Here is a 22,220-nt window from a genome sequence, read left to right on the forward strand (position 1 = left end):
AAATCCATTTTTATTTTTACAAAATCGTACGTATTCCTACACAATTTAAACGTATAGTGGTTTTGTTTGTTTGTTTTAAGGAATGGGGGTAGGGAGCAAACCAAACTGCTGATCAGGATTATCTCCTACAGTAGAAATGGAAAGCAAGGATTTCGACTTTTCTTTTAGCGATTTCTCCCAACTCCTTAAAACAAGCAAGTCTTATTTAAAAATAGTGTCAAATATAGTAAACTCTGGATTCTTTGCAAAACAAACCTCCAAGACAAGGTTTGATGTTGCTTCTGCTAAAATAAAGCTCCGACACTTCCGTGCACGAAAAAACAGCCTCTTGAGGACCTGCCACCCACAGACCACCCAAGTGCCCCCACATCAATCTTGAAATCCTACCTGTGAAGCCCATGAGAAAGTATAGCTAATGCCAGTGGGTCTAGGAGCTCTGGGGTGAAGACGCCTCCGGAAGGAAAACGGCAACAGAATTTATTCTACTTTTCCAAGTAAACAATCCTTCCACAGAGGCACTTGGGGCAAGATGCGACGGGTACTTTTCACGTTTTCGATCTATCGGCCAAGATCCTATCACCTCAAAACAAGGAGACGAGGAAACCCTGGGATCTTGATCCCATTTCGATTGAGAAAACAACACGCTCCTTGCGAAGCGAAACGGGGCTGGCCGCGGGCAGCGTGGAACCACGCGAAGGCGTCGGGGCGGGCGGGCGCGGGGACCAGGGCGACCCGGTGCAGCGAACGGGCCGAGCCGGCGGCAGGGCGCGCGGAGAGATAAGGCTGAGTGCACGCCGCCCGCGCCCTCGAAGGCGCGAGTCCGGCTCCTTCCTCCGCTCTTGGAGCCCCGCCGCGCCCTGGCGAAGGCTACAGGGTCAGGTTCCCCGCACCCAGAAGCCCAGAAGCCCGGTTGCGGGCGCTCTGAAGATACGGGACCCCGGCCTCCCTCGCCCGCCAGCTTTAGGGACTCTGGCGGCGTCTCTTAGCCGGGTGGACGTCCCTCCTTTCCCGCTCTCCTCCAAGCCGCTGCCAGGCCGGGGGTGAGGCTGCACCTCAGTCTTCAGCCCCCAAGGCCGCGCCCGGGGCAGGTCGCTCCCCATTCAGCTAAGAGGAAGCAGCGGCCGGGGGGAGGCGAGGAAACTGGCCCGGCTCACCCGGCAAGACCGCGTTTCCCCCACCCTCGGCGCTTCCTTCTGTGAATGTGAATGGAACTAAGCGCTCCTTTTCTCTCCCTCAATGGCCGGCGAGGGGAATTCAAATGCGGTCTTTGGGCTCTCGGTATGAGTCTGGACTTTGGTTTTCAGAGCCTGCGCGTCCAAGGTCGCGAGCCTTCCCCGAAGGAAGTGACAGCTGCGGCGGCGCAGGAGGCCCATCCTCGGTCGTTTAAAGCCACTTACGGAATAAAAGCGCCCGAAAGAGCAAAACGACCACCCGAAACCTCGGAAGCGTCGGGGGTGCCGGGCCCAACGCCCCCACGTGTTACTCCTGGGAACTGGCGAGGCGCCGCTTCCCAGCGCTCGGGGCGCGCCCGCCTCATCCCCAGGTGTCGGGAACAGACGCCCACCATGTGAACCAGCGGGTCACACGCCGCCTTCGGGCGGGCTGTGCTCTTCCGAACTGGGAACCGAGATTAAGGGGCTCGACCCCGAGACGCCAGTCAGGCCTTCTGGGCTCCGGTTCAGGGTGTGTGTGCGCGCGGGGGACCTTATATGGGGGCCCTGGGTAGCACGCGTGTCAGGCTTTTTGCTCCCCGACTCCGCACGCCTGGAGCGGCAATAGTGCCTGCCCTAGAAGGCCAGCGGAGAGTGCTCTCCACTAGGGTCCCAGGGAGGGTTTGGAGAACTGATGAGTTAAGTGCGCGACCCCAGGGGACAGAGGGCGAGTCGAGAGTCGGCCAATGGCAGTAGTGGGCGGGGAGAAGACGCGGGGATCTGCGTGGGCCGGGTCACTTCGCTACCCTCGCCCTCTTGATGCCCCGCGGCCCCGCCCGCCCTCTTAATCCTGGCTCAGCCCTCAGGGCCCGCCCGAAGTCTACCGAGCCCGAGTGGCCCCGCTGCGCCCTGGAGGCGCCTGCTCTACGGTGGCGCTCTCGGAGGTGGTGTCGGAGGTAGGCGCGGGGCAGGGCGTGCCCGGGGCCCTGGGCGGTGGTCTTCCAGGGCCGCTGGGGAGGGCCGCAGCACTCGCTGGCGCAGTTCGTTTTGGATGGTCGTTCTGTCCTCTCGGGGGCTTTGAATAACAAGTTGCAGATCCCTGAAGTCGGAGGAGGCCAGGAGAGGGGCGTCTTTGGAGGATCGGGAGGAGACGGGCCGCTGCCTGTGTCGTGGCTGACCTCTTCTTCTGACCCCGTGTTCTTTAATTTCTGAGTCGTGACCCTGCTTGGTTTTCTTATTGGGCTCATTGATCTCAAGACCCGCCGGCCCTAAAGGGGCTTCATTCTTCGGCCTCGGTGAACTTGCTGCCTGTCTATTAAAACGCCATCCTTTCCCGGCGGCGCGGGGGCGGGAGGACTGGCAGTCGCCGAGGCTCTTCGCTTCCACCTGGCCAGGGGTAGTCCACGCGGCTCCCGAGGGACGACCCCAGGCCCCAGTAGTCCTGGTAGAATGGAGTTTCCGAGGGACCCGGGGAATGTGGCAGACGCTGCCCACAAGGGAAAAAGGGGTTCAGGCGGTGCATCCTAGGGCAGCCAAAAGTGACGCGCCCCTCCCCTGCCGGCAGTCAGGACCGCCAGGACCCGCGGGGTCAGACCGCTGGGCCGGAGCAAGTCGCGGTGTCACTAGATCTGCCTGGGGGCTCTGGGAGCGCGTCTCCATCTGCGCGGTGCGACCCAGGGTCCTCGGCTCTTCCCTCCCAGCTGAGGGCCCAGGAGCGCCTGGAGCTGTCGCTTGCTCCAGTACGCTCCGACCGCCTGCGCTCGGCTCCCGGCCCAGCCCGGGGTTTGGGAGGGCCCCGCGGCTCCCTCAGACCCTACCAAAGAGTTTTGTAGGACCGAGGAGAAGGAAGGAGAGGGAACTTCAACGGGTTTTGCGGGAACCGGGTTGGGGGCCGAAAGCGGAGAGCGAGTGTGGGAAAGCGGCCGGGCTTGGGGAAGGGGTACTTGGAGAGGGAAGGCGAAGGCAACACTAACCCGGAATTTAGAGTCGGACGAGATCCCGGCAGATTTCCGTTTGGGGCTTTTTTGTGTTTGCTTCTATTGCTGTTTTTCGTTTTGTCTTAATTGTGGGAGAGGGCAGGCGGGATCGTACTGGGGGCGTTTATCCTGTTCCCTTGGATCTGGGGCTGGCTCGGGTGGAGAAGGCTGGCGGGGAGGCGCGGGTCGGACCCCGGGCAACTCCGGCGCGATGTCCTCAGCGGCGCCCGCTTTTCCGCAGAGCCGCCGAGCGTGCGGGCCCGAGATGGCTCTCCCCCGGCCAGGTGAGGCCACGACTCAGGACAAGGTGTGCTACCCGCCGGAGAGCAGCCCGCAGAACCTGGCCGCGTACTACACGCCTTTCCCGGCCTATGGACACTACAGAAATCGCCTGGCCACCGTGGAGGAAGACTTCCAACCTTTCCGGCAGCTGGAGGCCGCCGCGTCTGCTGTCCCCGCCATGCCCCCCTTCGCCTTCCGGATGGCTCCTCCCTTGCTGAGCCCGGGTCTGGGCCTACAGAGGGAGTCTCTCTACGATCTACCTTGGTACAGCAAGCTGCCACCACCGTGGTACCCAATTCCCCACGTCCCCAGGGAAGTGCCGCCCTTCCCGAGCAGCAGCCACGAGTACACGGGTGCCAGTAGTGAAGATCCGGGCCACCAAATCGTTGGTGGCGACAACGAGAGTGGCCCGTGTTGTGGACCTGACACTTTAATTCCACCGCCCCCTGTGGATGCTTCTCTGTTACCTGAGGGGCTTAGGACCTCCCAGTTATTACCTTGCTCACCCAGCAAGCAGTCAGAGAATGGTCCCAAACCCTCCAACCAAGAAGGGAAGTCCCCTGCTCGGTTCCAGTTCACGGAGCAGGACCTGCACTTCGTTCTGTACGGGGTCACTCCCAGCCTGGATCACCCAGCCAGCCTGCACCATGCGATTTCAGGCCTCCTGGTCCCCACAGACAGCTCTGGTAAAGGGAGTTCACACCATTTGGGAGTCGAAATGGATGGGAATGCAGGCAGGATGGGGAAGAGGCGCTTCCAGGTGGAGCTGAGGCTGTAGAGGGCAGAAAGGGGGAAGTATCTGCATGAGAGCCAGGGCTGTGTGGGCTCACTTCTGAGGCCCTGCTTGCTTAAGTGCATGACCAAGGTTGATTTTAGTGATAGCTAAGGACCAAGAGAGAAATGGTTCCTGCAGTGAACTCCCAGGTAGGTTCAGATTCTATGCTGACATGCAATGACAGGCTTCAGCAATTCACACCTAGGAGTCCCAGCTCAGCTAGCTACCCTGACCTTGACTTCCAACCTTTGGACTTCCAACCAGTCTTCCTTGACTAAGCAAGCATTACCTATGATCCTCAAATTCTCTGAATTTGCCTAATGGGGTTAATTACATAACCTTCCATGAGGCTGTTCTGAGTCTCAAATGAGAAATTGTATATGGAATTGTATACAGCGAAATCGTATATGAACAGACCATGTAAAATGAGCAGGGAAAAATAGAAACAACAAATAAACATCAAACTGGAATGATGGTTACTTCTAGGGAGTTAAGGAGGGAAACACCTCATGAAAGCACTTTATAATACATTTTTAATGAAAAATTGTTTTGTTTTAACCTGCCTTTTGCTAGGGTCTGATTCCCTTCCTCAAACTCTGGATAAAGACTCCCTTCAACTTCCAGAAGGTAGGCAGGACTCCTTGCATGGATTTCTTTCCCTGAACTAATGCAGAGTCAACCCTCCTCATTCTCTTTTCCTGCCTCTGCTTTCCCCTAGGTCTATGCCTCATGCAGACTGTGTTTGGTGAAGTCCCACATTTTGGTGTGTTCTGCAGTAGTTTTATTGCCAAAGGAGTCAGGTTTGGGCCCTTTCAAGGTAAAGTGGTCAACGCCAGTGAAGTGAAGACCTATGGAGACAATTCTGTGATGTGGGAGGTAAATCTGTTTCTGCTGGGTCTGCTGCTGAAAGTGGTGCGGGAGACTAGCGGGGGGAAATCTTGGCCTTTGCCCTTCTGGGAGAATCCTGGTCAGAGAGAGAGGACATCCAGGGCAGATACTTGTGGTTTGTGTTGCCTGTAAAAGGAAGGAATGGCCAGTGTTCTCTCCATGAGGATAGCACCTCTGCATGAATTCTGTGTTTTGTGGGTGTCTTACGTCATTTTAGTCTGGAAGATTAACTATGGAATATACATTTAAAGAATCAATGTGTTGTATTATATATATAGACAAAATCAAATGCTTTAGATATTATAGAGTGATGAAAGTATGCTAAAGAGAATAAAAACAAGTTTTAAAATTCAATATTATTCACCTATAAAATTAGTCAAGGATTAAAAAAAAGCAACAACCAGATACTCTTCAAGATCTAGTGATGATATATTAGGGATATGCTAGTGGACTGCATTTTATTACCTGCAGGAGAAAACCATTTGTCAGAATGTATCAGATACCTTAAAATGTTCAAAGTCCCTTGACCCTGAATTTCTACTTCTAGGAATATACTACAGGAAAATAATCTGAAATCGAGGCTATGTGGAATATGTTAATCCCAGGGTTGTTTATAAGAACAAAATGTTGGAGACAGTGAAATTACCAGCAGCAGAGAAAGAAATAATTTTTCGTGTTTTTTTTTTTCTTCTTCTTCTTCTTGAGATGGAGTCTTTGTCTGTTACCCAGGCTGGAACGTAGTGGCGTGATCTCAGCTCACTGCGACCTCTACCTCCTGGATTCAAGCAATTCTCCTGCCTCAGCCTCCCGAGTAGCTGGGATTACAGGTCTGCACCACCATGCCCAGCTAATTTTTGTATTTTTAGTAGAGACGGCGTTTCACCATGTTGGCCAGGCTGGGCTCAAACTCCTGACCTCATGATCCACCTGCTTTGGCCTCCCAAAGTGCTGGGATTACAGGCGTGAGCCACCAAACTTGGCCTTGAAAGAAATAATTTATAGCTCCATTAATATGCATGAAAACTAAGTGGGAGTAAAATATAAAACTATTCAGTTGTGTTTAAATGGTAGAATTAGCTGGGCGCGGTGGCTCAAGCCTGTAATCCCAGCACTTTGGGAGGCTGAGACGGGTGGATCACGAGGTCAGGAGATCGAGACCATGCTGGCTAACACGGTGAAACCCTGTCTCTACTAAAAAATACAAAAAATAAATAAATAAATAAATGGTAGAATTAAATACGACGTTTTTGTTTCACTTACCTCTGTTTATGAAATTAACATGCTCACTATAGGAATTTGGGAATCAAGAAAGTGATAAAAGTAAGAATCTTTTAGAATATGTTACATTAAGCAGGTTCAGTGGCTTACACCTATAATTCCAGCACTTTAGGAGGCCAAGGTGGGAGGATCACTTGAACCCAGGAGTTTGAGGCCAGCCTGGGAAACAGTGAGGCCCTGTCCCTACAAAAAAATTTTTAAAAATTTGCCAGGCGTGATGGTGCATGCTTTTCGTTCCAGCTACTCAGGGGACTAAGGTGGGAGATCATTTGAGCCCAGGAATTCGAGGCTACTGTGAGCTGTGATTGAGCCACTGCACTCCAGTCTGGGCGACAGAGTAAGACTCTGTCTCTAAAAACAACAACAACAACAACAAAAAAACCCAATATGTGACATTACCTAGAGAGATGTCCTTAAACTAACAAATCTACATGGGCATAAGTAGATTTATAAACCACTTGTAATTACATAGAAAAAGGAATGATAGGCCTGGCGCGGTGGCTCAAGCACTTTGGGAGGCCGAGACGGGTGGATCACGAGGTAAGGAGATCGAGACCATCCTGGCCAACACGGTGAAACCCCGTCTCTACTAAAAAAATACAAAAAACTAGCCGGGCGAGGTGGCGGGCGCCTGTAGTCCCAGCTACTCGGGAGGCTGAGGCAGGAGAACGGCGTGAACCTGGGAGGCAGAGCTTGCAGTGAGCCGAGATCTGGCCACTGCACTCCACCCTGGGCGACAGCGAGACTCCGTCTCAAAAAAAAAAAAAAAAAAGAAATCGGAATGATAGAAGCTTATTTGGTGGACTCAATGTGTGATGTTTAGGTTATAAGTATTAATAATGTTATTTTGTAGGCCGTGCACGGTGGCTCAACCTGTAATCCCCAAGCACTTTGGGAGCCCGAGGCGGCCGGATCACAATGTCAGGAGATCGAGGACCCATCCTTGGCTAAACACCGGTGAAACCCGTCTCTACTTAAATAAATACAAAAAAACTAGCCAGGCGAGGTGGCCGGCGCCTGGTAGTCCCCCAGCTACTCGGGAGGGCTGAGGCAGGAGAATGGCGTAAACCCGGGAGGTGTGGACTCGTAGTGAGCTGAGATCCCGGCCCCACCGCACTCCAGCCTGGGCCGACAGAGTGAGTACTCAGTCCTCAAAAAAAAAAAAAAAAAAAAAAAAAAAAACAACATTATTTTGTAGATTAGACCAAAAAAAAAGTACAATACAAACTTCATGTCTTATTTCATTTAGATCTTTGAAGATGGTCATTTAAGCCACTTTATAGATGGAAAAGGAGGTACAGGGAATTGGATGTCCTATGTCAACTGTGCCCGCTTCCCCAAGGAGCAGAACCTAGTTGCTGTGCAGTGTCAAGGGCATATATTTTATGAGAGCTGCAAAGAGATCCATCAGAACCAAGAGCTCCTTGTGTGGTATGGAGACTGCTATGAGAAATTTCTGGACATTCCTGTGAGCCTTCAGGTCACAGAGCCCAGGAATCAGCCATCTGGGCCCTCTGAAGGTGAGTGCACACCCTTACCTCGCCCAGTGAGGGCATTCCAGTAGAAGGACTGGGCTCTTTTCCACAAACCCTCCATGCGCAGCTCCTGCCTCCCAAAGGCTAATGCAGAGGACTAACTGAGAGTGTCTCTAACCGGGAGGGCATTACCCAGGTGAAGGAAAGCATCCTCAGCTTCCCAAAGCTGCGGAAGCTACTCCTATTTATAAACATACTTGTTCTTCTTCCCGACCTTCCACCCCAAGAATAAAAGAAAATTTACTAAATGGATGTAACTTCTACCATAGGTGAGCCAGTTTCTGATTCATCTCTGCCCAGGCTAATGTAGCTGAAGTCAATTCACCAGAGCGGTGTTTTTCAAATGGTGGGTTGCAGAGTTGCATGTCTTAGTGGGGTGGCAAATCAATTTAGTGGTCAAGACCCACATTTAAAAAACAAAAAAAAGAGGCCGGGCGCGGTGGCTCAAGCCTGTAATCCCAGCACTTTGGGAGGCCGAGACGGGCGGATCACGATGTCGGGAGATCGAGACCATCCTGGCTAACACGGTGAAACCCTGTCTCTGCTAAAAAATACAAAAAACTAGCCGGGCGAGGTGGCGGGCGCCTGTAGTCCCAGCTACTCCGGAGGCTGAGGCAGGAGAATGGCGGGAACCCGGGAGGCGGAGCTTGCAGTGAGCTGAGATCTGGCCACTGTACTCCAGCCTGGGTGACAGAGCGAGACTGTGTCTCAAAAAAAAAAAAAAAAAAAAAAAACAAAAAAAAGAATAAGTGTAGAGTAGAATACAAAATATTGATGGGAATCACTTAAGAGTAAGGATTGTTTTGTGAAATTTCTATTTCACATGGGCATATGTGTGTATGCTGGGTGTCGAGTATAAAATACATTGCCTACAATGGGTCTCAGGCAAGTTTGAGAAATATTGAGCTGGACTCTCACTCTCAAACCTTAATGTGGGAATGAATACCCGGGGATCTTCATGATGCCGGTTCTCATTCAGGGTAGCGGCCCAGGATTTGGTATTTTTATCAACTTCCAGGGTGTGCTGCTGGTCCTGGTCCCTGGACCACATTCCAGCAGCAAGGGGCTAGGGAACCACCAGCCCACTCCAGGGGTAAGACTTTGGAATTTGCACGTTAAATAAGCTCTCCAAGTGATTTCTAGATACACTGAAGTTTAGGAACTACTGGCCGGGCGCGGTGGCTCAAGCCTGTAATCCCAGCACTTTGGGAGGCCGAGACGGGTGGATCACAAGGTCAGGAGATCGAGACCATCCTGGCTAACACGGTGAAACCCCGTCTCTACTAAAAAATACAAAAAACTAGCCGGGCGAGGTGGCGGGCGCCTGTAGTCCCAGCTACTCGGGAGGCTGAGGCAGGAGAATGGTGTAAACCCGGGAGGCGGAGCTTGCAGTGAGCTGAGATCTGGCCACTGCACTCCAGCCTGGGCGACAGAGCGAGACTCCGTCTCAAAAAAAAAAAAAAAAAAAAAAAAAAAAAAAAGGAACTACTAATCTAGTAGGTGGGACAAGATAAATGCATATTGCTGTAAATAAGAGAGAAGGCAGGCTGGATATGGTGGCTCACACCTATAATCTCAGCACTTTTGGAGGCCGAAGTGGGGGGGATCACTTGAGGTCAGGACTTCAAGACCAGCCTGGCCAACATGGTAAAACCTCATCTCAGGCCGGGCACAGTGGCTCACGCCTGTAATCCCAGCACTTTGGGAGGCTGAGGCGGGCGGATCACCAGGTCAGGAGATCCGAGACCATCCTGGCTAACACGGTGAATGTCCCTATTAAAAATACAAAAAAATAACCAGGCGTGGTGGCATGCACCTATAGTTCCAGTTACTCGGGAGGCTGAGGCAGGAGAATCACTTGAACCTGGAAGGCAGAGGTTGCAGTGTGCCAAGATCGCACCAGTGTACTCCAGCCTGGGCAACAGAGCAAGACTCTATCTCAAACAAAAAACAAAAAACCTCTTCTTTACTAAAAATACAAAAATTAGCCAGGCATGGTGGCAGGCACCTGTAGTTCCAGCTACTGGGGAGGCTGAGCCAGGAGAATCATTTGAACCCAGGAGACAGAGGTTGTGGTGAGCCAAGATCATGCCACTGCACTCCAGCCTGGGCAACAGATCAAGACTCCGTCTCAAAAAAAAAAGAGAGAAGGCAAATTATTATGATGTAATAAATGTGTAAGGAACAGGTTTTTTTTTTAAAAAAATGGGCCAGGCGTAGTGGCGCATGCCTGTAATCCCAGCACTTTAGGAGGCCGAGGCACGTGAATCACCTGAGGCTGAGAGTTCAAGACCAGTCTGGCCAACATGGCGAAACCCTGTCTCTACTAAAAATACAAAAATTAGCCGGGCATGGTGGTGGGCGCCTGTAATCCCAGTTACTGAGGGAGGCTGAGGCAGGAGAATTGCTTGAACCTGGGAGGCGGAGGTTGCAGTGAGCTGAGATCATGCCATTGCACTCCAGCCTAGGCAACAAGAGCGAAACTCCATCTCAAAAAAAGAAAAAAAAGAGCGAATTGCATCTGCATGCCTGTTTTCCTGCTAGACTGAGATGCTTCAGGGCAGGAAATAACCCTAAACACCTTAGTATCTCCTGCTTCTGGATCCCAGTGCGTACGGAGTGAGAGGAAGACACTAGAACTAAGTTGGAAAAAACTGATTAGGGATGAGATGAAATAAGGCATATGTAAGGCAGAGGGAGAGAGGGAAGGCAATCAGACTCGGGGAATAGTGAAGCAGAAGACAAGGAAGTGTCCACCAGAAATCAGGGGATAAATAATGAGCAGTCATTATTTAAGGATAAATAATGGTCCCAACGATGAGGCGCTGTCAGAATTGTTTTGGTGAACTATCTTCCTACTCCCCCAGGTATCTTATCTCCATGCTGGGTTCTCCCCGCCACTGAACCATCATAAGCCCTCATTCTGTTGCTTGTTCTGATCACCTCTGATATCTGCATACAGGTTGAGTATCCTTTTTCTGAAATGCTTGGGACCAGAAGTGTTTTGGTGGGTGGTGTGGGTGTGGGAATGTAGGTAAAGATAGGAATGGAGGCAAAAATGGTTGGGATTCTCTATGATCTATGGAGCTCTAAGTTGTCTCGTACTTAGCACCAAACCAAGACCTGTTGCTCACTTCCCGAAATGTAGCAACTCCTTTTGGAATAAAAGTCAACAGGCTGGGCATGGTGGCTCACGCCTGTAACCCCAACACTTTGGGAGGCTGAGGTGGGTGGGTCACCTGAGGTCAGGAGTTCACGACCAGTCTGACCAACATGGTGAAACCCCATCTCTACTAAAAATACAAAAAATTAGCTGGGTGTGGTGGCGCATGCCTGTAATCCCAGCTACTCGGGAGACTGAAACAGGAGAATCACTTGAACCTAGGAGGCAGAGGTTGCAGTGAGCTGAGATTGCACCACTGCACTCCAGCCCGGGCGACAAAGTGAGACCCCCATCTCAAAAAAAAAGAAAGAAAAGTGAGCAATGGATTTGAAAAAAGTACCTGCTTAATAACTGACAAGATGGTTATCATTATCCTTTTGAGAAATCATTATTACTTTTTGAGATAGGGTCTCACTGTGTCCCCCAGGCTGGACAGAGCGAGACTCCGTCTCAAAATAAATAAATAAATAAAGTAAAATATTGTGTATAATTGCCTTCAGGTGGGCCAGGCGCGGTGGTTCATGCCTGTAATCCCAGCGCTTTGGGGGGGCCGAGGCAGGCACATCACCTGAGGTCAGGAGTTTGAGACCAGCATGACCAACATTGTGAAACCCCGTCTCTACTAAAAATACAAAAAAATTAGCTGAGTGTGCTGGCGGATGCCTGTAATCTCAGCTACTCAGGAGCCGGGGGGCGGAGGCTGCAGACAAAGCAAGACTCCATCTCAAAAAAAAAAAAAAAAAAAAAACAAAAACAATTACCTTCAGGCTATGTGTATAAAGTATGTATAAAACAAAACATAAATAGACTTTATATTTAGACTTTGGTTCCATCCCCAAGATACCTCATTATGTATATGAAATATTCCAAAGTTCGAAAAAATCCTGAAATCCAAAACACTTCTGGTCCCAAGCGTTTCAGAAAAAGGATACTCAACCTGTATGCTATTAACTGGAATAGTATGCAGATATCAGAGGCAATCAGAGCAAGCAACAGAATGAGGGCTTATGATGGTTAAGTGTGGGGGAAACCCAGCATGTAGAGAAGATACTTGTGTTACAGTTCTGAGCCAACTGATACCTGATGCTTACAGCATTGTTTTGAGGACATATATTTTGGACAATGGAGGGAAACTTGTGAATGACTTAATTTGTTGGGAATAATTATAAATGAATGCTAATTTGTTAATCTATTAATATGAATGGTTTGGATGTGATAAAAAGGAAAGAAAAATTAAAATTCCATTGCATTCTCAAATGAGTTTTTTTCCCCAAAGGCTTTTTGGCCAGGATTGGTGGTAGGTGGGAGCCTTCCCCTTTAAGGTCTTGAGTGATGAGGGAAGGGCCTAGACTGTATGTGGGCGGGTTATTTGAATATGCAAGCATTGCCCTCTCCTGAGGGAGAGGGAATTTCTGTGTGTGTTTTGCGGTGTGGAGGTGTGAAGAGATAGGGGGAGGGAGGATAGGGAACAAGATAAAATTTGAAAGGATAGGGAACAAGATGAAATTAGGTTTCATTTCTGCTTAAGTGGTTGTTCTTAAGCAAACTCAGTACTGAAACTATTCTAAATTTTGGTGTGCTTTATTGTTTATGTTTGTAAAATTGCTGACCCTCTCTTCCCTTCCCACCACAGGAAGCAGGAAGGCCAGGTATTTCTGACCAATAAAAATTCTACCTCTGTGCCAAAAAAGTGTCCCGGCACGGGATTCTGAGAGTATTAGCACCTCAATGAAAGTGATAGACAGAGCAGGGCAATGGATCAGCTTGGGGTTGGCAGTTGCTTTCCTGGTTATTTACTTAATGAATAGTTTATTTCCTTAGCCACCTGTTAAATGTGCCTGGGATGTAGTTGTCAACTAACAAAGTCCCTGATGGACAGCTTCCCTGCTGTCCTGATGCTGAGAAGATTTCTATCTGCAGACTCTTGCATAGACTCACTTTTGGCTGCTCTTCCTCCCTGGGGTCAAACAATGAGGTCTCAGTGGTGCATTCATAGTCAAAGCCACTTTATCCTCTGGAATCCAGAGTGTCCTCTGCAGGGATGCTTTTGTAGGTGGCCCCTGTTCTCTCGCCTTCCCCCAACACATAGACACCCCTGGACGTGGGACCTGCTTTGCTAGAGTCTAGCTACACCCTCTCTAACTTCTCTCCTCCTCCCTCCTCCATTGATAAAAACAGATTTACCTCTCTCAGTCTTACTTGCCATTCAGTGATAGTATCACTCACATTGGTAAGACTCAGTAAGTATTAGAATTAGTCATCACAGTTACCCTGTGTATTAGGGAAGTCAAGATGCTTTCACCCTTACTCTATACATAAAGATTCTAGCTGTGGAATCTGCCACAAGTTTTGAGTAATGAAGTATAAACTAAGAAGGTCCCTCGAATTTCGTAGAATGGAACAGCACTGTGAAGCCTGGGAAGTCAGCTGCGGTTGTCCTGGTGACTGAGCTTGTAACTCAGGCTGATCTTAAAGGCACAAAGAGAAGTAGGTTGGCCTCAGTGTATTAACTTTGTAACAAATGCTAGGCAGGAATGTGTTTAAGAGCTGCAGGGTTGCACTGCTCTTAAATGGGGTTAGTGGAAGGGTCTCTTCAATAGTACCTTTCAAGGAACAAAAGGGAAAGAGAGCCTATAGGTTAAGATATTTAAGAGACATGGCAACCATATACAACATGTAGACTTTGTTTGAATCCTAATTTGAATGGACTGACCAGAAAGTAATTAAACAAATATATATGTGTGTATATAAGTACATATATGTTTCTATAAAAGAATAAGAGTTAATTGTTTAGGTATGACAGTGTGACAACGACATGCTTATGGCTTTTTTTTTTTTTTTTTTTTTTTTTTTGAGACAAGGTGTTGCTCTGTTGCCCAGGCTGGAGTGTAGTGGCTCAATCACTGCTCATTGCAGCCTCAACTACCTTCCCCAGGCTCAAGCAATCCTCCTGCCTCAGCCTCCTGGCAACTGGGACTAAAGGCGTGTGCTATCATTCCCAGATAATTTTTATTATTTTTTTGTAGAGATGGGATCTTACTATGTTGCCCAGGCTGGTCTCAAACTCCTGAGCTCAAGCAGTCTGCTCACTTCAGCTTCCCAAAGTGTTGGGATTACAGGCGTGAGCCACTGCACCTGGCACAATTATGCTTTTTTTTTTTTTTTTTTTTTTTTTTTTTTTGAGATGGAGTTTTGCTCTTGTTACCCAGGCTGGAGTGCAGTGGTACAGTCTCGGCTCACTGCAACCTATGCCTCCCAGGTTCAAGTGATTCTCCTGCCTCAGCCTCCCAAGTAGCTGGGATTACAGGCATGCACCACCACGCCTGGCTAATTTTGTATTTTTAGTAGAGATGGAGTTTCACCATGTTGACCAGGCTGGTTTTGAAACGTTGACCTCAGCTTCTCAAAGTGTTGGGATTATAGGCGTGAGCCACTGTGCCCGGCCGCAATTATGCTTTTTAAAAAAATGTCATCTTCTAAAGATTACAGTTAGATATTTTTGAGTCAAAGGATGAATTAGTATTAAAATAATCTACTATGGGGAGTGGTGATATAAATGAAAGCAAAATTAGTTATGAGTTGGTCAAAGCTTGGTGTTTGGCACTTGAGGGTTTATTACACTATTATTTTCATTTTGGTATATGTTTACATTTTCTGGAATAAAAGGTTTTTAAAAATTATCTTGCTGGCCGGACGCGGTGACTCACACCTGTAATCCCAGCCCTTTGGGAGGCCGAGGCGGATAGATCACAAGGTCAAGAGATGGAGACCATCCTGGCCAACATGGTGAAACCCCACTTCTACTAAAAATACAAAAATTAGCCGGGTGTGGTGGCACGCCCTGTAGTCCCAGCTACTCCGGAGGCTGAGGCAGGAGAATCACTTGTAGAGGTTGCAGTGAGCCAAGATCGCACCACTGCACTCCAGCCTGGGCAACAGAGCAAGACTGTCTCAAAAAAAAAAAGATAGGCCGGGCGTGGTGGCTCAAGCCTGTAATCCCAGCATTTTGGGAGGCCGAGACGGGCAGATCACGAGGTCAGGAGATCGAGACCATCCTGGCTAACATGGTGAAACCCTGTCTCTACTAAAAAAAATACAAAAAACTAGCTGGGCGAGGTGGTGGGCGCCTGTAGTCCCAGCTACTCGGGAGGCTGAGGCAGGAGAGTGGCATGAACCCAGGAGGCGGAACTTGCAGTGAGCTGAGATCTGGTCACTGCACTGCAGCCTGGGCAACAGAGCGAGACTCCACCTCAAAAGAAAAAAAAAATTATCTTGGCCAGGCACAGTAGCTCACGCATGTAATCCTAGCACTTTGGGAGGCCAAGGGAGGAGGATCACCTGAGGTCAGGAGTTTGAGACCAGCCTGGGCGACATAGTGAAACTCTGTTTCTACTAAAAATACAGAAATTAGCCAGGCGTGGTGGCAGGCACCTGTGATCCCAGCTACTTGGGAGGCTGAGGCAGGAGAATCGCTTGAACCTGGGAGGCAGAGGTTGCAGTGAGCCAAGATCATGCCACTGCACTACAGACGGGGCAACAGAGCAAGATTCTGTCTCAAAAAAAAAAAAGAAAATTCCTCTTTAAGTAGCCAAAAGAACTATTGGCTAAAAATAAATAAATAAATAAATAAATAAATAAATAAATAAATAAAATATTCTCTTGAAGGAACTAGGGAGGAAAGTAACTGAAGAGACATTGTGTTTGCTGTGTTTGACAGAGTCTGCAGAAGGCTACAGATGTGAAAGATGTGGGAAGGTATTTACCTACAAATATTACAGAGATAAGCACCTCAAGTACACCCCCTGTGTGGACAAGGGCGATAGGAAATTTCCCTGTTCTCTCTGCAAACGGTCCTTTGAGAAGCGGGACAGGCTTCGGATTCACATTCTTCATGTTCATGAGAAGCACCGGCCTCACAAGGTGAGTATTAGGAGGACACACGACTCACCATCACGTTCTCTCTCCCTTCCCAAGCTCCTGAACACGGGGAGTTGCCTTGTGGGTGCTAGCTGCATGGCTGTGGTGCCTGATGGACACCCTCTCTGAAGGAGGAGAGGATAGTATTACCCAACAGGCATGCGTGAATAGGCACAGCGATACACACGTGTTAGGATGCATGTACCAGCAGAGGGAGGAACATGGAGGAAGGAGTGTCCATGACCACCTGGACACGTGGATTATGAAAAGATGCACAGAAGTGGCCTTGAGCCAAGTATAGAAGGACAAATGGGGTATCTGGTTTATACTGGTGGCAGGGTTAGTTGGGCAGGGAAAAAGGGTCAAGCCGTTCCAGGCAAGAAAGAGTCTGGCATGTGCTCCTGGGGAACTGCACCTTGTTCCATATCTGTGCAAGTGTGTTGACGGGTATAGGTGAGGAGGAAGCGAAGGCATGGTCCTTCCAAAGAGCGGAAGGCCTCTACCGCAGGCTGAGGATTTTGTAAGACAGAAAAGCAGTAATGACATTAGGGAGCCATTCCAGATACCTGGATGCTCTGCTAGGCTTGGTGCAAAAAAGTACAAATATACCCTGGGCTTAATTAAAAGGAGGACGAGGCTTGGGCACAGATGTATTCCCTTTTTTTATGAGATGGAGTCTCCTCTGTCGCGCAGGCTGGAGTGCAGTGGCGCGATCTCGGCTCACTGCAAGCTCCGCCTCCCGGGTTCACGCCATTCTCCTGCCTCAGCCTCTCGAGTAGCTGGGACTACAGGCGCCCGCCAACTCGCCCGGCTCATTTTTTGTATTTTTTTTTTTTTTTTTTTTTAGTAGAGACGGGGTTTCACCATGTTAACCAAGATGGTCTCCATCTCCTGATCTCGTGATGCTCCTGCCTTGGCCTCCCAAAGTGCTAGAATTACAGGTGTGAGCCACGGCGCCCGGCCAGGCACAGGACACAGATGTATTCTTGCTTAACTGTTGGCCTTGTTGGAACTACCTCAGGCAGCTACGATCTTGAGCCCATTTTCCTGTTTTGAAAATTGAGAGTAATCATCATAAAATTGTCCTTATTTCTTCCTTCCTTCCTAAGCTTCTGGAAAAGTCATGTTTAATTACTATATTATTTGTATATATAGTATATATAGTGTTTATATAGTATATATTTATTATACTATAAAATTTGAATACATTTACAATTATCATGTATTTGTGTAATTCTAAAAGGATTTTAAAATATCAGGATGGTGAAGGTATTTCTCCCTTATTAGACTGGCAAAAGTGAAAACTATCCAGTATTCTGATAGTGAAAAGTTTGAGACTGCATGTTCATCAACACAAAACTGGTTATATAAATGATGGCTTACTGGCCAGGTGCAGTGGCTCACGCCTGTAATCTCAGCACTTTGGGAGGCCAAGTTGGGCAGATCGCCCGATGTCAGGAGTTTGAGACCAGCCTGACCAACATGGTGAAACCCCATCTCTACTAAAAATATAAAAACATTAGCCGGGTGTGGTGACGGGCACCTGTAGTCCCAGCTACTCTAGAGGCTGAGGCAGGAGAATTGCTTGAACCCTAGAGGCGGAGGTTGCAGTGAGCGGAGACTCATTGCACTCCAGCCTGGGTGGCAAGAGTGAGACTCCATCTCAAAAAAAAAAAAAATTTTTGTCTTATCAAGCAAAAACCAAATTACGGAAGATGTATAGAATGCTTGCTGTCTTTGAAACTGGAGGACTGTCGACCAGGAGGTCAGTAGATGACACGACTGATGAGGAAGCTGGTGATAGTGAGATGATGGCTTACTCTTCAACAGACAAGCTGCTCTTACAGTGGAGTGGAGAACAATTTTTTTATTTTTATTTTTTTTGAGACAGAGTCTCACTGTGTTGCCCAGGCTGGAATACAATGGCATGATCTCAGTTCACTGCAACCTCCACCTCCTATGTTCAAACAGTCCCCCCACTTCAGCCTCCCAAGTAGCTGAGCTGAGGCTATAAGTACATGCCACCATGCTCAGCTAATTTTTTGTATTTTTTGTAGAGATGGGCATGTGGTGCGCACCTGTGGTCCCAGCCACTCGAGAGGCTGAGACGCCAGAATTGCTTAAACCTAGGAGGCGGAGGTTGTGGTGGGCTGAGATCATGCTATGGCACTCCAGCCTGGGCAACAGAGTGAGGCTCTGCCTCAAAAATATAGATAGATAAATAAATAAATAAATAAATAAATAAATAAATAATAAAGAAAAAAAGATCTGCTCTCTCCTCTGCGCATAAGCATGCCTGGAAAGAGGATGTGAAAGCATGGAAACCCTTCTCAGAGGAAAATAGTTTTTTCTCTTTAGTAAACATAATTTCCTTAAAAGTGATGTCAAGGCCGGGCGCGGTGGCTCAAGCCTGTAATCCCAGCACTTTGGGAGGCCGAGATGGGCGGATCACGAGGTCAGGAGATCGAGACCATCCTGGCTGACACGGTGAAACCCCGTCTCTACTAAAAAATACAAAAAACTAGCCGGGCGAGGTGGCGGGCGCCTGTAGTCCCAGCTCCTCGGGAGGCTGAGGCAGGAGAATGGCGTAAACCCGGGAGGTGGAGCTTGCAGTGAGCTGAGATCCGGCCACTGCACTCCAGTCCGGGCGACAGAGCGAGACTTCCGCCTCAAAAAAAAAAAAAGTGATGTCAAAACCAAAGGCCTTCTGCTTTATCCCTGGTAACCTCTCCGGTGCTTGCACCTCTCTAGTAGTTTACTTCACCTGGTATGAAACTCCTAAGACAGTTTTGAGGGGAGTTGCCAAGGTCAAGACTTTGGAGAAACGACATTAATTATTCACAGCGTGTGTACAAAATATTAACCTCTTCATGAAAGTTCAACATGTCTCAGATCATCTGCTACTGTGCCTTGCCATGGTGGCTTACATGTTCATTGCCACCCCTCCTTGACTTCTAGCTCCTGGTTTCTAGCAGTGTGGAGCACATAGTAGGTACTCTGTAAATCACAGATAATTGTTGAGTTAATTGTACAGTGCTTGTAGTTTACTCATAGTGCTGTGAGGAAGGAAGAGCAGGTGTTTTGCCCATGAGCAAGATCGGAAAACTTAAGATTCCAAATTTGACTGATGTGCTGTGTAGTCACGCAGCTACCTGTTGAGAGAGCAGGACTAATTCAGCCCTCTGCCATACACCACAAACCTGTTCAGTCCCACATTCCACATCTGAAGCAAGAGTTCTCTCAGATCGGGTGCCGTGGCTCACGGCTATAATCCTAGCACTTTGGGAGGCCAAGGCAGGAGGATCTGTTAGAGTTCAAGACAAGGCTGGGCAACATAGTGAGACTTCATCTCTGCAAAAAAAAATTTTTAAGTTAGCCGGGCCGGGCGTGGTGGCTCACGCCTGTAATCCTAGCACTTTGGGAGGCCGAGGCGGGCGGATCACGAGGTCAAGAGATGGAGACCATCCTGGCTAACACCGTGAAACCCCATCTCTACTAAAAATACAAAAAATTAGCCAGGTATGGTGGCACACGCCTGTAGTCCCAGCTACTCAGGAGGCTGAGGCAGGAGAGCTGCTTGAACCCAAGAGGCGGAGGTTGCAGTGAGCCGAGATTGCGCCACTGCACTGCAGCCTGGATGACAGAGCGAGACTCCATCTCAAAAAAAAAAGTTAGCTGGCTTAGTGGCGCGCACCTATAGTCCCAGTTACTCAAGAGGCTGAGGTGGGAGGATTGCTTCAGCCTGGGAGTTCCAGGCTGCAGTGAGCCATGATTGTGCCACTGCAGTCCAGCCTGGGTAACAAATTGTGATCCTGTCTCAAAAAAAAAAAAATTTTTTTTTTTTTGAAAAAGAGTTCTTCTCTAACCCCAGGTAAATGCAAGATTGAAATGGACTTGTTAGAGGAAGGTGTGATTTCAACTATACTTTTCTTTTTCACCTCAGTGTTCTACATGTGGGAAATGTTTCTCTCAGTCTTCCAGCCTTAACAAACACATGCGAGTCCACTCTGGAGACAGACCATACCAGTGTGTGTATTGTACTAAGGTAAATGGAACCTCTTACTAAGGGATGTGTCCTGAGCTCTGCTTGGGTGTCTATGTATAAGAACTTGAAACAAAGCCTGGCTTAATGAGTTCTTGGTAAATGTTAGTCAAGTATCAGCCCAGTCCTCATGTCCACCCCTAAATATGCTCGACTTTGCTAAAGATGGTCAAATATAACCAACCTCCTGTTGCCAAGCTGGCATTTAGGGTACATGAAGTAAAATACATTCCAAATTTATGGAGACCTGATGACCTATTACATAGTATTCAAAAGCACTAGCCAGGTGTGGTGGCTCACGCCTATAATCAAATTTTCCGTGCATTGGTGGCTCATGCCTGTAGTCCCAGCTACTTGGGAGGCTGAGGCTGGAGAATTGCTTGAGCCCAGGAAGTGGAGGGTGCAGTGAGCTGAGATTGCACCACTGCACACTCCAGCCTGGGTGACAGAGTGAGACACTCTCTCTCAAAAAAAAGAGGGGGGGGGGGGGCAGTGGCTCAAGCCTGTAATCCTAGCACGTTGGGAGGCCGAGGCGGGCAGGTGGCTTGAGATAGGGAGTTCAAGGCCATTCTGGCCAACATGGCAAAACCCCATCTCTACTAAAAATACAAAAATTAGCTGGGCATGGTGGCACATGCCTGTAATCCCAGCTACTTGGGAGGCTGAGGCAGGAGAATCGCTTGAACCGAAGGTGGAGGTTGCAATGAGCCGAGATCACGCTACTGCACTCCAGCCTTAGTGACAGAGTGAAACACCATCTAAAAACAAAAAACAAAAAAAACCTCACTATTTTGTAGTATTTAAGAGCACAAACTTGGCCAAGGTTCAAGTCCTGCCTCTGGTGCTTACCTAGCTGTGCCACCCTGAGCAAATCCATGAACTCCTGTTAGTTTCCACATTGATAAACTGGGGAAATTAGTCTTTACCAAGTTGTTGGATAACATCAGTAAAATATATAAAACTCTTTTAACAGTGCCTGGCATGACATAAAAGTAGTACTGGAATGTTAATTGATATTATTACTACTTTAATCTGTGAAGGATGCTACTGATGTAATTTTCTATAGGAGCATTGCAGAAGCGGCATCTAGTCTATGTTACACAGAATACAGAGTTGTAAAAACAGATGAGTCATGTGGTTAGACGTTGCTATAATAGAAGCAATAGGTTGACCACGCTTTAGACATATTACACCAAAATAGCTCTGTGCTGTCCAATGTGCAGTTAGCAGTTAATCATATGTGGCTATTTCAATTAGTGAAGACGAAGTAAAGTTGAAAAATTCAGTTCCTAGGTTGCATTTGCCACATTTTAAGTGCTCAGTGGCTCCATGTGGCTAGTGATTCCCAAGCTGGACAGCGTGGGTTCAGAATATTCTCATTATTGCAGAAAGTCCTGTTGGAAAGCACTGGTATAGATTATGTTCTATCACTGAGTCATTTACACTTTTTACAATAAAGCTATAAAAGGAGTAGAGCTGTCCTACAGCTACTTCTAAGCCTCTCAAAATGAAGAAAGACATTGAGTCTACCAGATTAGGGCAACTAATACCTCCAAAGTGTGTGTCAATAGAATGAAAATAATCTGCATAGAAAAACACCGCTCAGCTGGGCACGGTGGATCACACCTTTAATCCCAGCAATTTGGGAGGCCAAGGTGGATGGATCACCCTGAGGTCAGGAGTTTGAAACCAGCCTGGCCAACATGGAGAAACACCATCTCTACTAAAAATACAAAAATTAGCTGGGCATGGTGGTGCACCTGTAATTCCAGCTACTTGGGAGGCTGAGGCACTAGAATCGCTTGAACCTGGGAGGTGGCGGTTGCAGTGAGCCGAGATCGCACCACTGCACTCCAACACGGGTGATGGAGTGAAATTCTGTCTCAAAACAAACAGACAAACAAATAAAACAAACCTACAAACCATCTCAAAAAGTTTAAATTAAAAAGAAGAGGCCGGGCGCGGTGGCTCAAGCCTGTAATCCCAGCACTTTGGGAGGCCGAGATGGGCGGATCACGAGGTCAGGAGATCGAGACCATCCTGGCTAACACTGTGAAACCCCGTCTCTACTAAAAAATAGAAAAAACTAGCCGGGCAAGGTGGCGGGCGCCTGTAGTACCAGCTACTCGGAGGCTGAGGCAGGAGAATGGCGGTAAACCTGGGAGGCGGAGCTTGCAGTGAGCTGAGATCCGGCCACTGCACTCCAGCCCGGG

The 22,220-nt window shown here is 48.5% G+C and overlaps 1 protein-coding gene across 3 annotated transcripts in view; it reads left to right on the forward strand.

Moving 5' to 3' along the window:
* Positions 1-1,590: 1,590 nt before the first annotated feature.
* Positions 1,591-22,220, forward strand: part of PRDM14 (PR/SET domain 14) — a 23,357-nt gene continuing 2,727 nt past the window's right edge. The window contains exons 1-7 of one of the 3 annotated variants that reach the window (XM_017872725.1): positions 1,591-1,683; positions 3,369-4,095; positions 4,758-4,811; positions 4,903-5,060; positions 7,600-7,870; positions 15,766-15,968; positions 19,909-20,010. In XM_017872725.1, the coding sequence (XP_017728214.1) occupies positions 3,393-4,095; positions 4,758-4,811; positions 4,903-5,060; positions 7,600-7,870; positions 15,766-15,968; positions 19,909-20,010 (1,491 nt within the window). In that variant the 5' untranslated portion in view covers positions 1,591-1,683; positions 3,369-3,392. Of the gene's footprint in view, positions 1,684-1,949; positions 2,108-3,310; positions 4,096-4,757; positions 4,812-4,902; positions 5,061-7,599; positions 7,871-15,765; positions 15,969-19,908; positions 20,011-22,220 lie in introns of those variants that run through there. The other 2 variants (XM_017872724.1, XM_017872723.1) reach the window with 2 other exon arrangements.

This window comes from Rhinopithecus bieti, unplaced genomic scaffold, assembly GCF_001698545.2.
Source record: "Rhinopithecus bieti isolate Rb0 unplaced genomic scaffold, ASM169854v2 scaffold_6536, whole genome shotgun sequence".
NCBI classification, from domain to species: Eukaryota; Metazoa; Chordata; class Mammalia; order Primates; family Cercopithecidae; genus Rhinopithecus; species Rhinopithecus bieti.